Raw genomic sequence first — 21,675 nt, 5'->3', positions numbered from 1 at the left:
GGGAAGAAAGGACAGGAGCCTACCAACTGCATGAGACACAGATTTTAAAGCTATCCAAGATTTAAGAATGCCGTTTTGTGGTCTTGAGAGAAGGTGGATGGGGAGGAGGGAAATGGGGGACAGGCACAGGGCCTCGTCCACCTGATGCCTCAACGCCGCCTTGCACAGCTTTCTTTTGTAGCCCAAAGTGCTGGGCAGAGGAGAAAGGCAGACACAAAGAACAGATAGGACTCTCTGCAGGACACTCTTTGTGCCATCGCCACTCACAGGCAGTAGGACAAAGCCGTCAGCTGCCTGGACACCTCGTTAGCCCGCTCCCTGCAGCTCTCACATGGCACGGGGTTGACTGTGACCCTCCTGCTGGGACTGGCTTACTGCTACAGTGAAGCTTCAGCCGTTAAGAAACACACACACACTCACACACACAGTGGAGACCAAAGAAGTAATACAGTGCTATAAAACACACCTGTTCTACAGAAGGTTGCCGGCCCTCCCTTCACAAGCCTTCTCATGGATATTTGTTGTGGTTGTTAAAGCTGATCTTTTCAGATGCAGTCCACAACAAAAGCGCCTCAAGCCTGGAGGAGATGGCCGGGGGAAAGAGGTACATAAAGACCTGTTTATAAAGTCAATCTAGAGCAGAGAAAAGATCTGTCATGTGAGACGAACACACTGTAGCACACAGACTGTACATATTGTCTATACACTGACACACTAGGACACAACAACTCATTTACATTAAGACCTACCCATCTACATTAAGCAATAAAACTGAATTCAGCAGGCACAAATGTGACCATTGATGAACACAAGCTGATAAATCCAGTTAATGGCCACTACAATATTGAGTCAATATCTGTTTTGGAGTGGATTATTTCCTCATAGCCTTTTAGGCTTTCAGATATTAGCTTTGGATTAAATGACATAAAATATCAAAAGGCAGGTGGAAAAGCCAATCCTAGCACCTTCAATTGACGCACTCATCCATGCCCATTTGCAAGCAAATAAATTATTCTGAGTTGTTTTCCCTCTCACATTCTTCCAAAGGCTGTGTGAGGCTGTTATGCTATTACCAAAAAGGCTGTTTCGGTTAGAATTCCTTGGAATAGTAAGAAGGGTTAGTGCTTAGCTTGCTTAGACCAAGCCAAATAAATATTCAGTAATTAGTTCCAGCTTCATAAGACGTCAAAATATGATCCACAAGTTAATGCACCAAAACAAGCCCATTCACCACACTTCAACTCATTCAGGCTACAAAGAAAAGAAACATAAATAAATATATGCCGGGAGATTTGTTGGCACGGTGACACGGCTACACATGAATGCAAAGCAAAATAACAGGGATTTGGGGATAAACATACAGCAGATCCCAGAAACACCAACAGCCGGTATAAATACCAAACACTTATATTTATTTATTTAAATTTATTTATATCTACAGTGCATTCATATCACAGTATTATTATCCTAATATTAGGGTATTATCTTGATTATGCTATGTATGCATTATGATAAAATATACATAAATGAATGTACTTTAAATCATATATTGTTGTGTCCCAGCTTTATATTTTAAAGTTTGATCCTTTCTCAACATGCAAACCAATTCATCAATGAATCAATTAGTCAATCATTGAGCTCAATCAGACAAAAACACCTCTCATGTCTCTTATTCAAATTATTTATGAGATGATACCATATGTGGATTTGCTTTGTGATGTCGTTCCTCTGTTCTTTTCTCTGAAGTTTTATATTTTTAAACCACAGAAGTGGCTTCCTTTTTGGAAACTAACTTCTTTAGTATTACGGCGCCGGCAGCACCATTACTTTGCTGTCTGTGTTGCTACTGTACATACTCATGGTGCTAATATGTGTAATATCATGATGTGACAATATTTTGTCACATTAAACATGATGCTGGTATTAGTATGAAATGTATGATATGGGACACCCTTAATGTATGCAGAAACCAAACAATCAACTTCCCCCAGCACTCAGTCAAAGCATCGTCTTTGCAGCCATTACAAGGGCTGATTTACCAGAAGGTAGCAATCAGTCAGGCCTGGCTGCGGCCACCTCCCGTGTATCAGTCTGTACATCCCTTCTCGTTCAACAGCTGTGGACTCATATGTTAATGTCCCTCTAACTGTCAGTGTCCATCCACAACCACACCACACATCAATCCGCCTACCCCTGCTGCTTTTTAATCTGTTCCCACTCCCAAGGACCACGAAGACTTCAAAATTACAGTGAAGAAAGGTCACCCCATCCAATTAGAACATCATCAGGGATGCACACTAAAGGGTCATCCCTAAACCCTCATAGCACATCGTAAATCCTACACTGCTCAAGAAGGAACACCCACTGGCAGGATTCAGATTGGCTGACTGATTGCAGGGCTGGTAAATGAGGTGCTAGGATGATCTTTAACTGTTATGGTGGAGAGTGGAGATAACTGATGTACATTTGTATTTGGATTGATACAAGGTGTAATGGCATGTGAAAGTGCCGCGATAGGTTTATTCCCTTAAGATTATCCATGTTATCATCAGTCCATGTGTTGACCCTGTGACGACCCCCGGGCCCAGATCAATCAGGTCTCCAATCAGGATTAGATCAAGCTGCCCTCTGCTTCCTTTCTCATAATTCTAGTAGCTTGCTCTTTACAAGGCTTTAACCCCATAACTGGACACACATATAGGCAGAGAAAGTGGCAGGCCTGCTAAAAGAGAAAGAGATTTTGGATCAAACCGTCCAATGGAAAGGACCTTGTGGAGACCATTGTCTTAGCTTGGCAGAGGAAAGGAAGCTAATGAGAGAGGGGTAGAGAGAGAGCCAGAGAAAGAGAGAGAGGGTGGGTCAGTGAGCTTTGAGCCTCGTGTGGGCTGATCTAAGCCAATTAGAGACAAGTGACAGCTCAGCTACATGCTCATGACACAACTAGACCATGGCACCGCTCTGAGCCCCAGTACCCCACTGTACAGGCCTGACTTGGACCCCAACAAGCCCTTAACACTCCCCCGTGAATGCCTAAATATCCCCCCTACCACAACCCTCATCACTCCATTCACAGAACGAAGCCAAGGGAGAAAAATAGAGTATGCTTAACAAAAAGACTGTGCGCTCCCCTTCTGTCCTGTTTCCCCTGCTCTCTGGAAGGAAGCAGCCAGCCAAGCAGAGCTCTCGGCCTCGCCATGGTCGGCCAACTCTTTTGACATGTGATGTTGTTGAGAGTTGCCGTGACGACCTGGCAAATCCACTGACCTTTGGCCCAGCGGTTCAAAACTTGTGAACCCGAATTGAGAGAAAGCCAAGAAGCTTGATGGGGGATATGTGAAGTAAGGAGTTTCAATTGAAAAGGGGGGTTGGTTCAAATGACCACTGGCAGCTGTCATTGCTGTGTTGCCTTCTTCCTGTGAGCAGATAATGGTGCAGAGCCTTCCCAGTACACATGAGGGGAGATGGTAGGCCACCAGGTTGTGGGATGTCAGGGCTCCAGCACAGGGCTTGTAATTAATGGGACAGGGCGTCGCACCACAAGGAGCTCAGCGGCACGTGCCACACTGGCAGTAACAACAAACTCTCCTGACACTGTGTGGAAGTGGAGCCAGAGTCACAACAGTTCAACAGTTGTATAAATGGCAAAAAATCTACCTCCACCACCGCACATACACATGCGTTATTTTGCACGTCAACAATCATATGGCACACCCATGACGCTGAAATTAGATATGTATCCGTTAATGCATCCTCTCATTCACCCTTGACTGGTCATCAAGTGAATACAATCTGTGGATTTCTGTTTGGGGGAGAAGAGGCGAGACTTGCAGAGATGGAGGATGACAGGAAGGAGTGATGGGGGTTGAGGGACACCCAGCAGGGGGTGGGACAGGACAGCCCTCCGCACGTCTAACGTCTGCCACTCAAGAAAGTTAATGATGCCACGTTCTTGGGCCAACCATCCCCCTGCTGCATGTGGGAAAAAAGACAGACACACAGAGCGAGGTCTGAGGATGGTGTTGCTGTCACATGGATGCAGTCAGAAGAGGTGAGATGCTCCATCTAGCAGGGTAAAGTGGGGGTGGGGCGTTGGGGTGAACATTTTAGGTCCAAGAATATTTATGACAATCAACACCCCAGTTGGCACCATTGAGTGATTTTTTAGATGAATTATATACCCCCCTTTTCTTTTTTCCATATCACTGTGCTGTCTCCTGCCCTCATCAGCATCCTTTATCGAGTCAAGTTGCTTATTAAGGTTTATGAGAATTTCTGCTAATTGTATTAGCAGTCAGTCCCTATTTCTATTTGATTTTGTGTAGAGTAGGGGGATGGAGACTGGTTTTTTGGCTGCTCGGCTGAAATTGTTATCATCTACAACCAGTTAGGGAACAGCAATTTAGGGGATAAGGGAGAAATGGAGGAGGGATGGGGGTTGAAGAGTGGCAAGATGCTGAGAGCAGATAACAGAATCTGGTCTAGCACTCAGCAAATGTAGGAGGATTGTGCAAGGTTTAGTTTCACAAAATGTCTTACAAAGCAGAAAAGGCCTATTGTAGTGTAAAATGATATAAAAACATGGTAAAAAATAAAGGAAGCTAAAGGCTTATAGATGTCCGAATCTGTCACAGAGCTGGTACTGAGTTAAATCCAGCGGCAATCTAGTTTTGAGGTTACCGCAGTAACAACAGAACTTGAGTACTATAAGAATGAATAAGCTGACAGATGCTCATATCCTTTAGCCTGTAATGGAATTATCTGTGCTTCTCTTCCTCTGACACAAGAATAACCCTGCCTTCTTGGGCTTTTTCTCCTTTCATACATCTCCCAATAACACTAGGGTAACTGTATTAGCAGTGTATGCAAGAGATGTTCTCCATACTGCCAAATGGACCTGTATACAGCTCTGTTATCAAGCCACGGGGTCAGATCATGGTCAATCGATGGTCAGTCACAGGTCACATGCAAAGCTGGCCAAAGGTCAGCCTATCTGGACCCAGAGGTATGACTGGACTATCTGTACTGCACTGAACGGAGCTACTGCAAATCATGTGGACAAGCACCTTCTGCTTGAAGTCTGACAATTTGATAAGAAGAGCAATTTACCGTATTCTCAAATTTCATATTTTTAATAAGATTAGTCATCCAGGGATTGTAAAAACAATTAACCATGTGTCAACATTTCTAAATTATATATCATTTGTATTGAATATCAGGATATTTATCACAGAACAGGGCTGTGTGTGAGAGAGGATAAGTGAATTACTAAAAACAGGCAATTAAACTAATAACACATTAGATGCAAAAACTAACAACCGACTAATTTCAGAAATATTCTACTCAACATGTTTTGAATATTTTTTCCCATAACCTCCTGCACAGCAACAGCAGCCAAATCGATATTCATGAAGTGTCAGAGTTGTAATTCATGTGTCTGTTCCACATGAACACCACAGAGACCTTTAAAAGAAAGACAGAGAAGAAAGCTAACATGTAAATTTCACAGTTAATGCCTGGCCATGGCTTATGTTGGCCAATTAAGCTGTTCTTTTCAGCTCCATTAAAATGCGGTGTCTGGGGTTTCATTTTCCCTTACTGTGCCATTTAGGCTTAAATGGGCAAATGTTCACTGTGCAAGTTGGATGACAAAGAGGGAGTTTGGAAGCTGTTACAGTGTGTGTGTATGTGTTTGGGCACGGGCATGTGTGTGCATGTGCATAAGTGCCTTTGCAAACCCTGTCTTGCGTACGAGTTCCAAACATCTATGTGCTGCTGTGCCTGTGTGCCTCTGTGTGCGGAGGCCTAATTTGTGCATGAAACAGGAGAACGTTAATGGCTTTTAAAGATCGGTGGAGTCAAATGAGCACGCTCATCAGTTAGCCACACACCCCTTGGTGATCACTCAGTGTCGTTGGATTTCATTTCCTGTGGAAGAAGAAGATCTCGGTGGATTCAAGACAAATCCCTGCAATTATAGCCATGCTTTAGATGATTTACTGCCATCATTTCTGTCTCACTGGGTGGTGGGTAGTATTGTGTATGGCATTGTTATCAACAGTTATCATTGGAAATACACAAGCAATAACGTTGATTGCTTGGGATTTTACTCAAGCAATATCTTCCCAAAAACTACCCCTTATTTTTTCTCAACACAAAAGCAAAATGAAAGACACAGAGAACTGCCCATACATCTAATCTAAACACACACACACACACACACACACACACAAAATGAAACACACGCAAACATGGGAAGCATCTGCATGCTCGTTAATAGCTTTGCCCTGCACAGTGTAGAGCATGCGGGCCAGCAGCAAGAGGCACTGAGATAACATTCTGCTTAGCATTTGAATAGGGTGTTCTGATTTCTATTCAGTTGGCCTTTGCCCATGCTAGTGCTTAAGTGGTCTGGGTGAGTCTGTCTGGTCTCTACTGTGCCAGCCAATATGCAGGCTCATATCTGGCAATGTCTGGCAGTGTCCCGGGCTGCCTGTCTGTCTGTCCGTTTGGCTGCATGAGTGTCTGGTTGGTCAATAATCAGCCTGGCTAGCTGCTAATCATCGTCCCAGCTGCAGAAGCAGGTGGTCACACATACCACAGCTCCCAGTCTCATTCACCATGTGATGTCATCTTACTGCACCTGGTCACAGTGCTTTACACATAACTGAGGTAGCCTGTTTCCCTCTATGAAATCACAGGTCCGTGCTGGTCCTAAAGCTGACAAGCATTGACATTTATTTCTCAGCCTAGTGGATGCGGCCGCTCCTGTAGTGAACTTGTGGCTGCTGAAAACAAAATAAAACCTGCGTGTCCCCTTCTTCACCTCGGCCAAGACTGGGACTGATCCCAGAGCATTCTAACAGGCAGAGGCAGCAGTCAGGACACACTCCACATCCAAATGGGAAGCCATTAACTCTGCAACACACAAGGTCACCTCCAACTAGACACAGCAGTCACCCAAACTTCCTCTGCTGATATGCCCAATGGATGCAGCGGTGCAGTCATGTAAAGGTCAGGATGTAAAACTGAATGGAACCACAGCTGTCTCAGCAACCACACTCTTTAACACTTGATCTTGTCTCCCTTCACTTTTGAAAGTGACCAAAATGCTTTGAGTATCACTTTCAAACAGCAGGAAAGGAAATGATAGAGGAAGGGAGTGGAAAGAGGAAAGAGAGTGATTGAGGGAGGGAGACAGCGTAGACTGAAAGATCAGGTTTCAGCTCTAGGTCTGCAGCTGTTGAGGGCTCTGCTAGCTGATAGGTGTCCCTTACTCCAAATGTAATCCAAGCCAAACACAATGTCTGTCCACGCCATCGAGAGATCACCAAGTCATAACACATCAGGACCCACGATAACTCTACTGTTGCCCAGCGCCAAGCCATCAGTTTAAGGGACTCCAGAAACAGAATAATAAACTATGTATATATATTATTAAATATACACAAATCAAGGCACCACAGGGCTGGCAAAGTTGTACACTATGAACTCTCAACTTCCTAGAGACAGTTTTTTCCCATGTATTCCCATCTTCCCTTCCCCCAGTTTCCTACTTCCTCTCCATCCACACAGTTCAGTTAAGAATGTAATGAAGCTGAAATGCCGTGTTTCCTATGGTCCCAAATGGCTACTTTAAGGGAAGACTATCCTTAATGTTTGCACAACTATAAAAACAGCCACAAAAGACATTTACCTGATGTATTTGTGTTTGTGTGCTGGTGCGCTTATGTAAGGAGTGACGCAGAAGTAAGTGTGCTCAACGGCTTGGAGCAAGATATCCATCAGATTGCAAGTGTGCAGCGTGACAGTTGTAACCCAAAATAAACAGGCTGAATGGTGGGTCTGGTTGAGTCTTGACCCTTCTACAAGATCTATCCTCAACAGTATTGTGCACCCTACAGTGTTGTGCAAAGGCATGCAGGCAGTGAATGAATGTGTGTTTAAGAACGTGTGTGAAAGTAACCAAGGAAATAATGGGCATTTGTACCAGGGACATCAGAGCAGAAATAACAACACATTCCACACACCAGAGGGTGAATCAATTCCAACGACATTTGATTCAAACCTATATCAGCTCGTGCCTGAACTTCAGCCCTCTACCCTGTCACCTCCTCCCCAGTTCCATATGATGGATTACCATCTCTGGCAGTCTCAGAGAGTCTGAGAGGGAGAGAGGGAGAGAGAGAGAGAAAGAGGAAGGTGGGTGGGGGAGGTCACTCACTACAGGGACAGAGTCATCAGAGGGGAGCGCTGGGTTAAGGAATTATGGTTTGACAGAGATCTAGGGTGGATAGGAGAGGGCAAAGGGTTTTCCAGGGGTCAGAGGATCCAATCCTGGCTGGACTCAATGGCAAGCCACCCCCAGGACGCAGAGTCTACAGGGATTTCACTCAGGGTCATATTTTCGATTAATATTATTATTACTCACTTGTCCCTTCGCCTACTTGTCAGCGAATTGAGTGGTATCGGACATACACATCTATACGCTTGCATCTAAATAGCACACCTGTGCAGCAATTTAAAATTGACTTAATTTGGAGAACCCCATGTGTTAGGTTATCTACACACAGGCTGAAGAACAGATTAACAGACTGATAAAGTAAGGTATTTTCTGGAATGTAATTTGATGATAATCAAGATAAATCTGTTACTGAAAAACTGAAAGCTGCAAAAGGCTTGAATAAAATACAACCAAGAGTCCACATCGAAACAATAATCAAAGTGCAATCCACCCGTGAAAGTAGGAGCCTCTCACCCTGTCTGTGTTTTAAAGCTAATCAATAATCAGCCTGCAGACAGATTTTAATAATTTACAGCTCAGCCCGCACCCCAAACTATCTGATAAGAATAAAAGAAATGGTAACGCAGGCTAAAGTTATTTCATGGAATGAGCTTGTTGCAATTTAGGGACTCAATGTTATTGCAAAGATTTATTTCTCAGTCACTGGAGAATGAGCACTGATGGTGTAATGCATGGGTGAAGAGGCACGTGGGGGTGGAGGGAGCAAGGAGAACGAGGAGAGAGGAGGCAAAATGCAGGCAGGAGAGACAAAGCAATAGCCCTGCATTGTCAGAGTGGAGAGGCCATCAATAACAGTGTCACCATAAAGAGAGAAAGAGGGATAGTGTGAAGGATCAAGAGTAGGGTTTATAAAGGAAACACAACAAACCCAGTGCGACGGAGGCTTCATCTTGCTGGGCACTAATGGGCGTGAGAAGCAGCTAGCTCAGCATTCTCCGCTTGACGGCTCACTCCTCTGCTGACAGGCCGTGGCATCCATAACAAAGCGCCACACACTTGTTTAATCCAGTTTATAAACTCAAAGGTGACACAATGGTGGAAGTAGAGAGGTGGAGAGTGAGGAAAAAAACGAGGAGAAAAAGACTAATAAAGGGAGTGAGAAAGATAGTCAAAGGTCATCCCAAACTTGGATCCATCAGTGCTCCATCTCTTTGCCACCTTCTCAGCACAGCTCTTACTCTTACTCCACTAGTCTTATTCCAGTACAGATGTCATCGTTCAGCACTACCGCAGTGTAGGTGTGTTATATTTCCTATCTTTAGCGCTACACGCTTTTCCTCTGAAGGTAAGAAGGTAACACAGACAGGCTGTTTCCCTTCAATGAAGTTTGGGAGGTCAAAGCTGGGACATAAGGCCCGCTGAGGATTGCAAAACTGCAGTCTCAGGACTTATCATGTGTGTGTGAATGTGCTAGTTTGTGTGTGTGACAGTGAAAGGTCAGAGTGCTGGTAGTGACTGCAGTGTATTCATATGATTTATCTCCCTGTGAGAGGTTTCCAAATATCTGTTTCCCAGTCTCTTTCTGTGCAGAGGAGTTGGACTGTTGCGGGTAACTCCTCATTTACTGTGGCCATCTGTGGCTAATAAATGGGAGAGCAATCGGCATGCTGCTGTATATGGTTGGCGAGAACTGTGTGTGTGTAAATCCCAATAACAACACCTTTTTACAGAGGTCAGAAAACAGACACAGAGCTGACACATTTAATCAGGGATTTCTCCTCTCTCACAGTTTATCAGGGGAAGATATTTCTCACACACTTGCCTCCTCTCATCTCTCTTATCGCAGGACCACATTCTCACCTTTTCTGCGTCTATACTTTCTGCATTTTCCTTCCGCGCTAAACTTGGCCACCTCAAGCAAGAAATATCAATAGTCCTGGAATTATTTTGGGTTAAGACCCCAATACCACTTTTTGACTGTATCAAGTGAGCCAGAACAGAGCCATTCAAAGGTGAAAAATCATGTAATAACTTTGGTTTTAGACTGACCCTCAACTCTGTTTTGCACATCTCACCACATACTGTAGAATCAGACACACTGACACACTATGGGACTAAAGCATATTTAAACACTAATTAGACCGCGCTTAGTTTTTGAAATTGTGTTCATTTCCGAACTGTAGCATGCATCATTAATGTGCTGTAATGGTTGCATTGTTGCTGCTTCCTTCATTACCCTTCATTATTTCTCAAGGACTTCAGTGCAGATTAAAACTCAGCCTACTGGGGTTTAAACCAGTGTGAGGGCAGGTGATTGTGTACACTTTTTGGAGTGTGTGTGTGTGTGTGTGTGTTGTTTCTGTGCATTTGTCATTCAATTTTCTCATTTCTGAAATGGAATAATGAGCCCAGATGAGCTTGTGAAAGGCTCTACAGTGCGGCTTAGCCTGACTCCCCACCTGGCCTGCTCCTCCTGGCCTGTCCCTTTATTAGCTTCCCCTCATGCTGGACACAACAGGAACAGCTTGGTACCCTCCTCCTCTCTTCACCACTCACACCTCTCCCAACTCTATTTTCCTGCTAATTACCTTGTTGTACGAGCACCAAATGCTACCTAACGATTCACTTAATTGCAGAAGTGGTACATTAGATGATATCAAAGGACCTTTTTAAAAGTCATCCCATCCCATTCCAAGCGGCATTTAGAACCAACCCAAGACATCTGTTTCATTTCTGTGTCATTTGCATTTTTAAAGGTTACAAACTGAACAAAGCAGCAGAGGATACGGATCTACACCTCAAGATATGGTGAGTTTGTACCTTTGCAATGCCTCTCTCCCCAGAGGATTACACACATTTAATATACACATAACCACATACACATCAGAGGGCTTGAGTTGCATTCAACACTCAATTTAAAGAACAACAGTTCACTCTACAGGCTTGTATTTAAAGCACTTTGAACGCTAGCTACACATCCTCCTGAAAAGATTGGGACTCATTAACATTTTCCATGGGATTCTATCGCCCCAGGTGTGCCTTGTCACACTTACATATACACAGATATCTGCAGTGCTAGCAATTTATTCAGCAGCGGTGGCTGCAGCTAGCATTTCTGACACAGGCTTCACAATGATTTATGAACCTGCTCATTGACCTAGTTTATTCCGAAAAGAGAAAAGGTGGCACATCCCCTAGTATATGCGGCATATCCATCCCATGGAACTGGCCTGCAGTCAGTTTGGAAGAGCATGGGAGGTAGAATAAGATTACAAAGCAGACTGCTTATACACCCTCAAGACAACACACGTTCATGTCTTCAATCGTCTGAAGTACTGCACAGTGAACAACACCTGAAAGTTCTTCACAAATGAAGCGCGGTGATGTTCGAGCGCTTTCCACTTTCCACTTCCACTTTATTTGTATAGCACATTTTACAAACACAAAGTTACCAAAGTGCTGCACAGAAAACTCAAACATACAAAACAATTAATGTAAAATATTGTAAAAACAAAATAAGAGCATCTGGTTTAAAAAGATAAAAAAATAGATAAAAATAATAAATACTAAAATACAATAAAACAGTAAGAGCCATCAGAGGACCACACAACTCACATGGAGTTAAAAGCCAAAGAATAAAAATGTGTCTTTCCTCCCACTTTGCACATGCACCATGGAGTTAGATAACATAAAACAGTTCATGCACTTCTCCAGCCATTTGTGAACAATGTGTGTTCAACATCAAACACTTAAAGGATGACATTTTAGAAAGACTAAGCCCAGTAATGGCACAAGTCGCCCCCAATCTGGGCCACATTAAAAATGCAGAGGTACCTAGAGGCCTCTTCCTCTCCACTCCACCTCTACTCCTCTAACAGAGAGAGTGGTGAGAGCTGCCCAGCTTGATGTCCAGCATGCAGCAGTGCCGGTTTGCTCAGTGGACACTGAGTTCAATCTGTTTCAGAGCTGCAATTAAATTATCTCACCGGGGTCCTGCTCAACCACTCGTGAAGGGAAGGGGGGCAAAGGTGTGTTCAATACGAGGAGGGGGCAGAGGGAGGTAGAAGACGAGGGGGTGCAAGACATATCATACACACAAACCCAGCTCAACACGGATATAGATTTAAATGCTGCTTTTTCTTGTGCGATTAGCTGTGGCTTTACAATCACTAGACGGATGTCAGGACCTGATAAAGCTAATCACTGCAGTAAGCCAATGTGGGATTTAGCACCCCCACCATCTTCTGCTCCCCAAGCCCTCCCCCAAAAACCCGGCTGAAAGAGAAAGCCGAGAAAGCCCAGGGTTCAAAACAAGAGCATGGAGCGCTCCGCAAAATGGTCCTCCGTCCTCTTTGGGAATTATGATAGCCTTATATGTAATAACAAAAACACATAAAGAAAACACACTGCTTTTGGTCATATCTATGAGGCATGTTTTTATGTTTTATGGATTATGCCCTTATTGTTTTTGTCAGTAATATTTACCATCTATATATTTATAAATAAGGCGGTCATGATTATTTGATCTGTTAACTACATTTAAAAGGCAGCCTAATACTACTGTATATTTAGGAGAGATGGAGGGAGAAAGAGAGCTTAAAAGAGAGAGAGTGAGTGCTCTCAAACAATAGAAAAAGCACTATGGTGAAACACTAACTAGGGTTGACTAGGTCCATTCTGGTGCCCTAGGCCAGAGACATGATTGGTTCTGACACCAATCCTGAAGATGAGTTTCGGGACATTCCAACTCAATAACCTTTAAGTTTCTCGTCATTAAAGCTGCAACAAGTCTCTTAATATAATACCCTCCCTGTATATTTCAAAGTCCTTCCTTTTTCCCCGCATCGTCTCAATTTACTCTAAAATGCCTATAAGGGCTTTAGTCTGTTCTGACATAATTTATATTAACAACATATTACTTTGATAAAATATTATTGCACTATCATGTCATAATCAAGCATCATAGTAACTGTCCCTGTATGAACTGCACTTGACCCACCAGCACAACCATTTCCTACACCCACACTCCATCACAGTCAGGCTACACTGCTGTCATTCTCAAACTATGTGTGTCTCAGGTTGGGTCGGGTCAGGTCAATAGAAGCAAAATTGTGTGAGGTAGTGTAGAGCCAATAGGGGTTTATTTATAAATGGAATTGGAAGATCGACTTTGACAACTAAATAAATGTAGATGGAATCCATTACATTTTAAATCATTTGCCAGAAATGTTTTAAATGTATCTATTTACTACTGTGTTTTAGATACTGTTGTTCTTTCATGTTGTGCGTTGTATGTATTGTGTATTGTTGTGTGTCTTCTCCTTATGACTGTCTGCTGGCTGTGCAAAAACAATTGCCAAGTTTCAAGATTTTTTTTTTGCAATAAGGTAATTGGGGATATGCAGCCTGATGATGTGAGCCAGAATCAAAGCTTTTGACTTAGTGGAGGCTGATAGTGTACTTTACTTTTTTATCAAAATGGCATTGCACAGCTACAGCAGGAACAAAGTCCAGTTCTGTATCCTTGTTTACTCAGAGTGTGGCCTGAGGCTTTGCTCTAAAGCTCTCTCTCTCAAATCCAGTATCACTTATAAAACCAATCATACATGTGCTCTTATTTCTCCACCTTGCTGGCTCTTCCTTATCCCCTCTCTCCTGGCTTCCTGACCCCTCACCTTTAAGCCATTCAAAGAGTAAATGCCTCCGTACAACCCCCTCTGCTGCTCAACTCATATAACATAAAAGAGTACTGAAAAGCAAGGCTAAAAAACAGTATGAGGGGGAATAAAATAAAATAATCTGGAGACTTCATCAATTTTTCATGAATTTTCATTTAGACTGGGAGAGAGCCCTCTTACAGCAATCGATAGATCAAGCTGCTGTCATGCAGTTAGCACCTGGGGGCTGCTGGGAGGCCCTCGGGAAGGCAAGTGACTGGATCAGAGGCGGACACCAACCCCCTCCTCTAAAACACACAAAGTCCATTTCCCAAGGATCACAAACCAACTACCCATCGTACTACCAATTTGATTCAATTTCAATTCAATTTTATTTATAGTATCATTTCATAACAAGAGTTATCTCGAGACACTTTACAGATAGAGTAGGTCTAGACCACACTCTATAATTTACTTGGAACCAACAGTTCTAGGAGTTCCCTCCAGAGCAAGCAACAGTGCAACAGATCATACCAGATACCACTGATAATCGCCATCACCTTCGAAATACAGTCACATATCCTTTTTAACAGGTCCTTCCTTTTTATTATTTATTCTGTTCAAAACACGATCAAACATTTAATTACCAAAATGTTTGCTTGTGTTATGTTTACTGTGGGAAATGGGAGCTTAGCATTTCACTCTAATAATGACTCTATAATGCTTAAATCTGTCATTTATTATGATATGAGATCTTGAGGTGTCTCAAATTTCAAATTACGCAATTCGAGAGAAGCATCCAAAAACACAAAATGGGATTATGTTTCGTGACCATAGCCCTTGTTACTAAAAGTACCAGCAGTTAAAACAACATAAGTACATGGAGACCGCTCCATCTCATGAGGTGCCTGGGAGCATCTCCATATGAAGCCCAGCCTGAGCCTGCTGGGGGGAGGATCATCTTCAAAGGTAATTCAATCCACAGCTCAGGTTCTGCCTGTCAGTGTTCACCAACACAGTCCAGGCAGCCTGTGTCAAATATCCTGCGGGACTTTGATCTGTGCCTGTCGTTCTACCCCCACTCACCTGTGAGAGACCCATATCTACCACATCACCGTGTTTCACAGTTGCTCTCCATCCAACTCTAAGGTCTGCAGACAACTTCAATCAAACTCCCTTGAGGTAAAAATATATCAAATGTACTGTATCTCAAGAGCATGGTGGAAAAACTCATTATGTACAACTCATTATTTTAACCAAACAATGAGACACATAGAGCACGTTTTTTCCTTTTAGGACTACAGGAAATAATTACAGTGTTTGCCAATAGAAAACATAGAAAGCAAGATTATGTTAAGTCTTTAAATAGTGCAATTTCAATTGCCTCAAATAAAAATCTGTTTTGTTTACTGTCATCCCCTACAGTAAAAAAAAATTTATTTTCCATTATGTAAATGGAAGAAAAAACTGGATAAATGATAATGCCGAAAGGAAATGTCCAAATAGTATCTCTTAATTATGTCATACTGTGTGTAAATCCAGTCTTTCCATCATCTGGAAGCAGCGAGATCAAGACTTTTCTTCATTGAGCCAAATGAATGAATTAATTTAAATAAGCAAAATAATTTCAGCAATGCAGCAAAGAGGATAAATTAAGGAGAAAGAGGAGACAGAGTCCTGACTCACATGCTACTTCCAGCGAGGCGTTGCGGCTGACAGCTTCTCCCAGGTAGTTCCGGGCCACACAGACATAGGCTCCCTCATCAGGTTTGCTCCGTCGTCCATGAACAATGCGAAGGAAGAAAAGCGAGCCACTGGGCAGCAGCATGCGGTGAGAACGTGGGTCATCTTTGTCTGTTTCCACCCGCTCTCCATCCTTGTACCACTCCACTGTCGGGGTTGGCCGCCCCTCCGCTTTACAGTTGAGAGTGGCGGGCTCCCCTTTGGAGACAATCAGGTCAGAGGGGTGCTCCACAATCCGGGGTGGGGAGTCCTCTTGGCGCAGACGGGATCCTGGAAGAGAAAGAAAACAAGAGTTATTAATCATAAAAAACAGCATACAGACTTTTAGCATTGTTTCAGTTTGACATTTTAATATAAAAAAGCCTGTGATCAACAATGTCCCAACCTTGACAAACCAATACTATAAAAAAAAAAACTACATAAACAAGAATATTTGTAAACAAAACTATAAAAATTTGCTAAAATGTGACAAACTTTCATCAGAACACTAAGACTGATATTAATTTAAAACCAGGTGCCAAAATCAACATTGCTTGGAAGAAGGATATTTTCCTAAGCTTGGAGGCCAGACGTGGACAAGCAGTGGAAAATAGATGGATGACTCCAAGTAATAGTTACTAAAGCTTGTCTTGTGTTAAATGCATGTCAAAAACATATTTTAAACCCTTTAATCACCATTTCAAGCGATCAAAAAGAGGCCATCTGCTCTCACTACCCTATATGCAAGAGCTTGTGGGTAATTGGACCCATGGGTGAACAGTGAATGGAAGCATACAGTAACAGCTTACATCTGAACTGCACACACACCCAAATTATATATTTGACTTTCACTGGGGTGCAAACAAGTACAACTGTTGAGTCCACTGTTGTAGACAAGTGCATGTGATGGGAATATGAATGCCGGGGTCCAGACTAATGTCAAATGCTAATCCCCCATGGCTGAAAACCTTAGCCCACTTCTTTTCATTAGGGCTTGCAGTGGGTGAGCTCTCGGAGTCTGGCAGCTGAGATAGTGGTCCCCAAGACAGAGTGCTCTGTGTGTCTGTGACCAGGTCTTAACCATAGAGATAAGATGCTGTAGGGCACACATGGACATTTACATCACATAGGCCCTGGGAACCATGCAACAATCAAAGAGTTTGATCCAGCATCAAACAATCAAAGACATAGTAACAGGAATGGGGAATAAGTCAAACTTTTCCAACAGCCCTTCCTTTATCCGCTGTCTTTTGAACCACGTTCAATACCCCATCAATAACTCGGATTCAGTTGGCAGCCAAATGTTAATCAGTCAGTGTTGTATTAAGTAGAGTGCCAGGCTCTTTGTCTTAGAATTAGTTGTTGCAGGTGTGCATGTGATGGAGCTGAGTTGATGACTGTGCCCTTCCCCGGGGCAGTGCAGCGGGGTAATAGGACGATGCCTACTGCACAGAAGAGCAGTGTACCACATAAGCCTTTGTGCTTATGTAAGGACTAATTTCTAATGGGATGAAGGCAAAACAGTGTTTGCACATGTTCCACTACCCCTAATACTGGAATATCTCAGGGGATACTGAGACGCACTGTACCCTGGTCTTTTCTGCCCGAGAGTCTGTGGGTAAAGGTCAGGCACAGTTAGAAACCCAATGATCAGCACAAAAAACACTTTAAAGACTCAGAGTGTGCACATACAAACACACACTGTGTAAATGTGCACTAGTCCACTATTTGTCCTAACAGGGATAAGGCATCAGACAGTGGCATATTGACCCCTGAACAGGAGGTATAGTCTGTTCTCTCTGCTTCCTAATTTGAGCTAATTCCTGCCATTTCCCCGTCATTGATTAGTGATCAGGCATACTGTCTTCCTCTAAGTGGGGCCACAGCCAGGGGTTTGTAGTAGTATAGGGAGGGGGGACCAAATGCAGCATACAATCTCATTGGTATAATGTGACAGACTAGAGTATATATATATATATATGTTATATGTTATATTTATTTAATTATTTATATTTGTTTTTCTTATATATTTGTTTTGGAACAAATCCTACAGCATGCTGCTGGCAGTTTCTGACCAAATATATTTTACCAGTGGCAGTTAACAGTAACCTAGCAAGAAGTCAATTTCCCTGTCAGTACGTGGGCAAGTTTGTATTTTGGCAGTAAGTGACCTAATAAATGAAGCAGTAATTAACACTATGACATTGATAAATGGAGGGCAAGATAAAAGACGGACATGGAGATCCCCATCTTCCTCAGATAGATAGATAGCATCTGTTTTCTTCATAATCCACAAGCCCTGCGGTGGCTTTACACTACGGCCAATGCGCATGCACAGCACTAAACTGCGGCGACTCCATTCAATTTACATCAGTCTAATTTCTTTAAATCCAATTTGTATTCCAATCTACTGCCTTCTAATCACTTAAACCTTGAGTCTCCATCTGCTCTCCTCTTTCCGCTGGAAATGAAAACAGCAGATGCCTCCACAATTGTCCTTTCACTGCCAGAAAACGCTGAGCTGGGTGCACAGAGGGCCGGACGTGACTGGTCAGTGTCCTTCCTGAGTAGAGGTAGTCAGGTGTAGAGGTAGAAAAGGTTAAAAGCACATCCATATGCCATGGAATCTGTTTTAAAAGAGGCACATCAATCTAAATACTGGATAACCTCAACTTAAACCTCGCCAGTTGCTGAGCGAGCTTCACTTTCAAAAGTACAAACTAAAATGGTTGTGCCTTCATCTGTGTTTTTTACTGTGCCTTATGTGGTTTCTATGTCCTAGTGATGCTGTCCATGAACATCATATAAAAAACCCTATGTATATCCCAACCACCCTGCCATCAAGTCAAGCTCCTAAGAGAAGTTAAAGTCAATTTTCAGCTTCCTATAGGGCCCCCTTTCTCACTCTCTTTACGGTAAATGGCCTTTCTGTTGCCCTTTTAATGTGATCATTGGTGCTGTGCAATCAAGTGCTCTCTGAGCTGAGGCGAGTGCACTTCACTGGGTCTCAGGGCACACGCTCCAATCAAAATGCTGTGTTTCCCCCTGTCTGCAATAACACCACCATTACTTTTCACCATTGCTGTGCAGTCATCCTCTCCTGAAGGAAAGCAGGAACCAGAGAACAAACAAACAAGCACACAGACAGAGAATGAAATCAGAGAGGGATTACTGAACCAAAAGCTGATTCTCTTCTGCCTTTTCTGTCAGTCTACTTATGTCAGCTTCACTGCAATCGGATGCAATTTTGCAATGCAGCTATCCAAGAAATGTGGAGTTTTATGACATTATAGCTCACGCTATTGTGTTCTTATATGGTCCAAATATCTCACTTCACATTCATCATTGAAAATAACTAAAGACATAAAAGGTTTAACACAGTTAAACAATAATATGTTATATTTGTTATCATATCCAGCATTAAAACACTACTTTAACTGTCATAAACAGCTTCTTCTCCCCACTGACCACACACATAGCATGTCTCTTTTCTATTATCTTTGCCACATATTTATTCATGTGTGCAACAGAAGGTCAGGCCTTTCATGATCTTTTTGTAATTATTTTTATTAGCTCCCAGGAGAAATTCAAGCCCACCAACCAAATCAATACCTACACCAGTCTCTGCCAGAGCATAAAAGGAAGGGCTCCCTAAAGAGATATTAGTTATTCGGCAAACAGACTTATACGCTGATCACAGGTAACCAACGGCAACCTCGGACCAAGGCAGAAAGTTCCAGTCACAAAGGCTCCATAAAACATCAAACATTAAAACCAAGGTCCAGGCCAAGACGCAGTACCATTGTAATGTGCATACTGAAATGGATGGACTCTTTATTTTAGGCAGAATGTGCTTAAACCCAGCGAACTGAGGGAATATAAAATGGTACTAAAAAAGAGAAAAAAATGAAAACCTCGAAGAAATTTAAAAAGGAATGAATAATAATTAGTTTCATGTTGTCCATTCTAGAAATATATTCGCCTATATTCTTCTCCCGGCTCTCTCCACATATCCTCAACCTTCCCCTCCATCTCTTTCTTTTTATCTCTGCCTCTCTCTCCCAATATCTTTCTGTCTCCTTCACTTGCTTCTTGTCTCTATCCTACCCTCGCTGTGAGGGTGACAGAGTCATATCCGTCATGTCATCAGAAGGGAAATGTGAGAGAGCGGCAGGGGGAAACTGGGGGCAGCGATAGAATGATGTTACTGGCCATCCTTGCCTCTGCTATGGCCTGCCGTGACACAGGCAGCCTGTTCTGCACCCCAGATTCATCTTCTTTAGGCTGGCTGTCATTGGCGTCACAGCACATGAGCTCCAGTACACCCTAATACCAGGCATACAGGTCATCTCGGTAAGGTCACTAAAGGCAACCTGCTGTATCTATTGAAATCCATCCCAGCCCACTGCATACAGCTAGCCACTTAATACAGCCTGGACTATACAGCAAACTCCACACAGGGAAATTACAGATGTGGAAATCTTCTATTGAAAGAGAGGGAGGGAGTTCTAGCTAGCAAACTCACATGATGGGCTCTGTTCCACCTCAGTGCTCTGCATACTGCCTCCTCCCCCCCCCCCCCCCCCCCCCCCCCCCCCCCCCCCCCCCCCCCCCCCCCCCCGTTTCTCTTGCTAAGATCTATACGCTGAAAGCCAACACAAGGGTAATTCTAGGAGCTGCTCTCAACCTCTTACTGAATCTATGCTTGCCTCCGACAAATATCAGATAGAATTCCACTCAGTGTATTTCGGGCAGTGATGTGGTGGGGTCGTATTGACTCTGCATCTGTGTATTTGCCCTCTCTCCTCCATGAAGATGGAATATATAAATAGATTACTGTGGGAAACCGAATATCTGATTTTGCTGCAGAAGGCTGATTCACATATCTTACATTTCTTTGTGGTAAAGTGCAACGTGTTGATAAGGGCACTGCTTGCTTTCTATATAAGGGCTGATTAGTGTAAGGAGTATAGCCCAGGCTCAGTGAGACTGTCAGTCTACTGGTAGGTACACTAAATTGTGTGATACAGATTAAATGATTTCCGATGACATGGCCACTCATGCATGTATCTTGCTGCACCACCCCAGCTTCTTCAGCTCTCTCTCTTCTCCTGCACTTCCTTTTGAACAGCCATGTTCTTGCCTGCATCTTCTTTTCACTATGACAGCAGCCTTGATATTGAAGATGTGTGCTTGTGTGTGGAAAATCGTACAAAGATTTAAATCCCAGAACCAGTAGTAAAAATAAAAAAGAATGAAGTTAATTTAATGCTTAATAGTCTCCCCCTTCCTTGTCAACTCCTATAGAGGAGCCCTTGAGTTAATGTCCACTTGCTCTGGTCAAGCAGTGGCCATCTGTAGAAACCTCTGGCAGTAGAGCACAATTGTCTTTGGTGACTGTAATCTGTGTAAATGTTCTATAAAATCAGATAAGCAAGCAGCAGTGTTCTCAAGAGGTGAGTGAGTGAATGAATGAGTGAGTGAGTGAGTGAGTGTGTGAGTGTGTGTGTGTCTGAGTGTGTGTGTGCGTGCATGCAAATGTAGACACAGCTGGGCCCAAAATTTCACATCACCAATTCCCCCAATTCCTACTGAGGGAAGAGCAATGTAATGAATGGCATCAATTGATTCTCCCTCAAGCATTGTAATCTCTTTACCTGCACTGCTGAGCTGCCCCCGCAGATTGAATGGGGCAAAATAAATAAGTGCTTTATTGCTTTAGAAATGAAGTCAAAGGGGGAAAGGGTGGAGGAGAAGGCGTTCAGTTTTCCATGATACACTGCGCTGAGAGATGAGTGGATAATTGGAGGTGTGCCGCGGGTGCTGACCTGGTGTGGACAAAGTGCAATGTCCCTGTATGTCAATGAAGGTGGTCGCCACCTCCAGCCACTCCAGTGGTCTTTAGACCCCCATGTGATGAACATGGAGAATAAGAGTTGTAACCACACACCACCAGAGTGATAGACTCAGGGAGCAGAGCTAGGTAATAAAATGGCCTTATAGCTCACTGTTTGTGTTTTTTTAAGGTGCAGTACACCAAGTCAAGAAAAGATT

General features: G+C 43.2%; 1 protein-coding gene across 20 annotated transcripts in view; it reads right to left on the bottom strand.

Moving 5' to 3' along the window:
• robo2 (roundabout, axon guidance receptor, homolog 2 (Drosophila)) overlaps positions 1-21,675 on the bottom strand; it is a 331,658-nt gene that overhangs the window by 133,114 nt on the left and 176,869 nt on the right. For all 20 annotated transcript variants that reach the window (XM_034862669.1, XM_034862696.1, XM_034862751.1 and 17 more), the window contains one exon: positions 15,586-15,912. In XM_034862669.1, coding sequence (XP_034718560.1) covers positions 15,586-15,912 — 327 coding nt within the window. The remainder of the gene's footprint in view (positions 1-15,585; positions 15,913-21,675) is intronic.

Source organism: Etheostoma cragini, chromosome 3, assembly GCF_013103735.1.
Source record: "Etheostoma cragini isolate CJK2018 chromosome 3, CSU_Ecrag_1.0, whole genome shotgun sequence".
Lineage (NCBI taxonomy): Eukaryota > Metazoa > Chordata > Actinopteri > Perciformes > Percidae > Etheostoma > Etheostoma cragini.
Note: the sequence above shows the minus strand (reverse complement) of the source record. Positions and strands in the feature narration are given on the sequence as shown.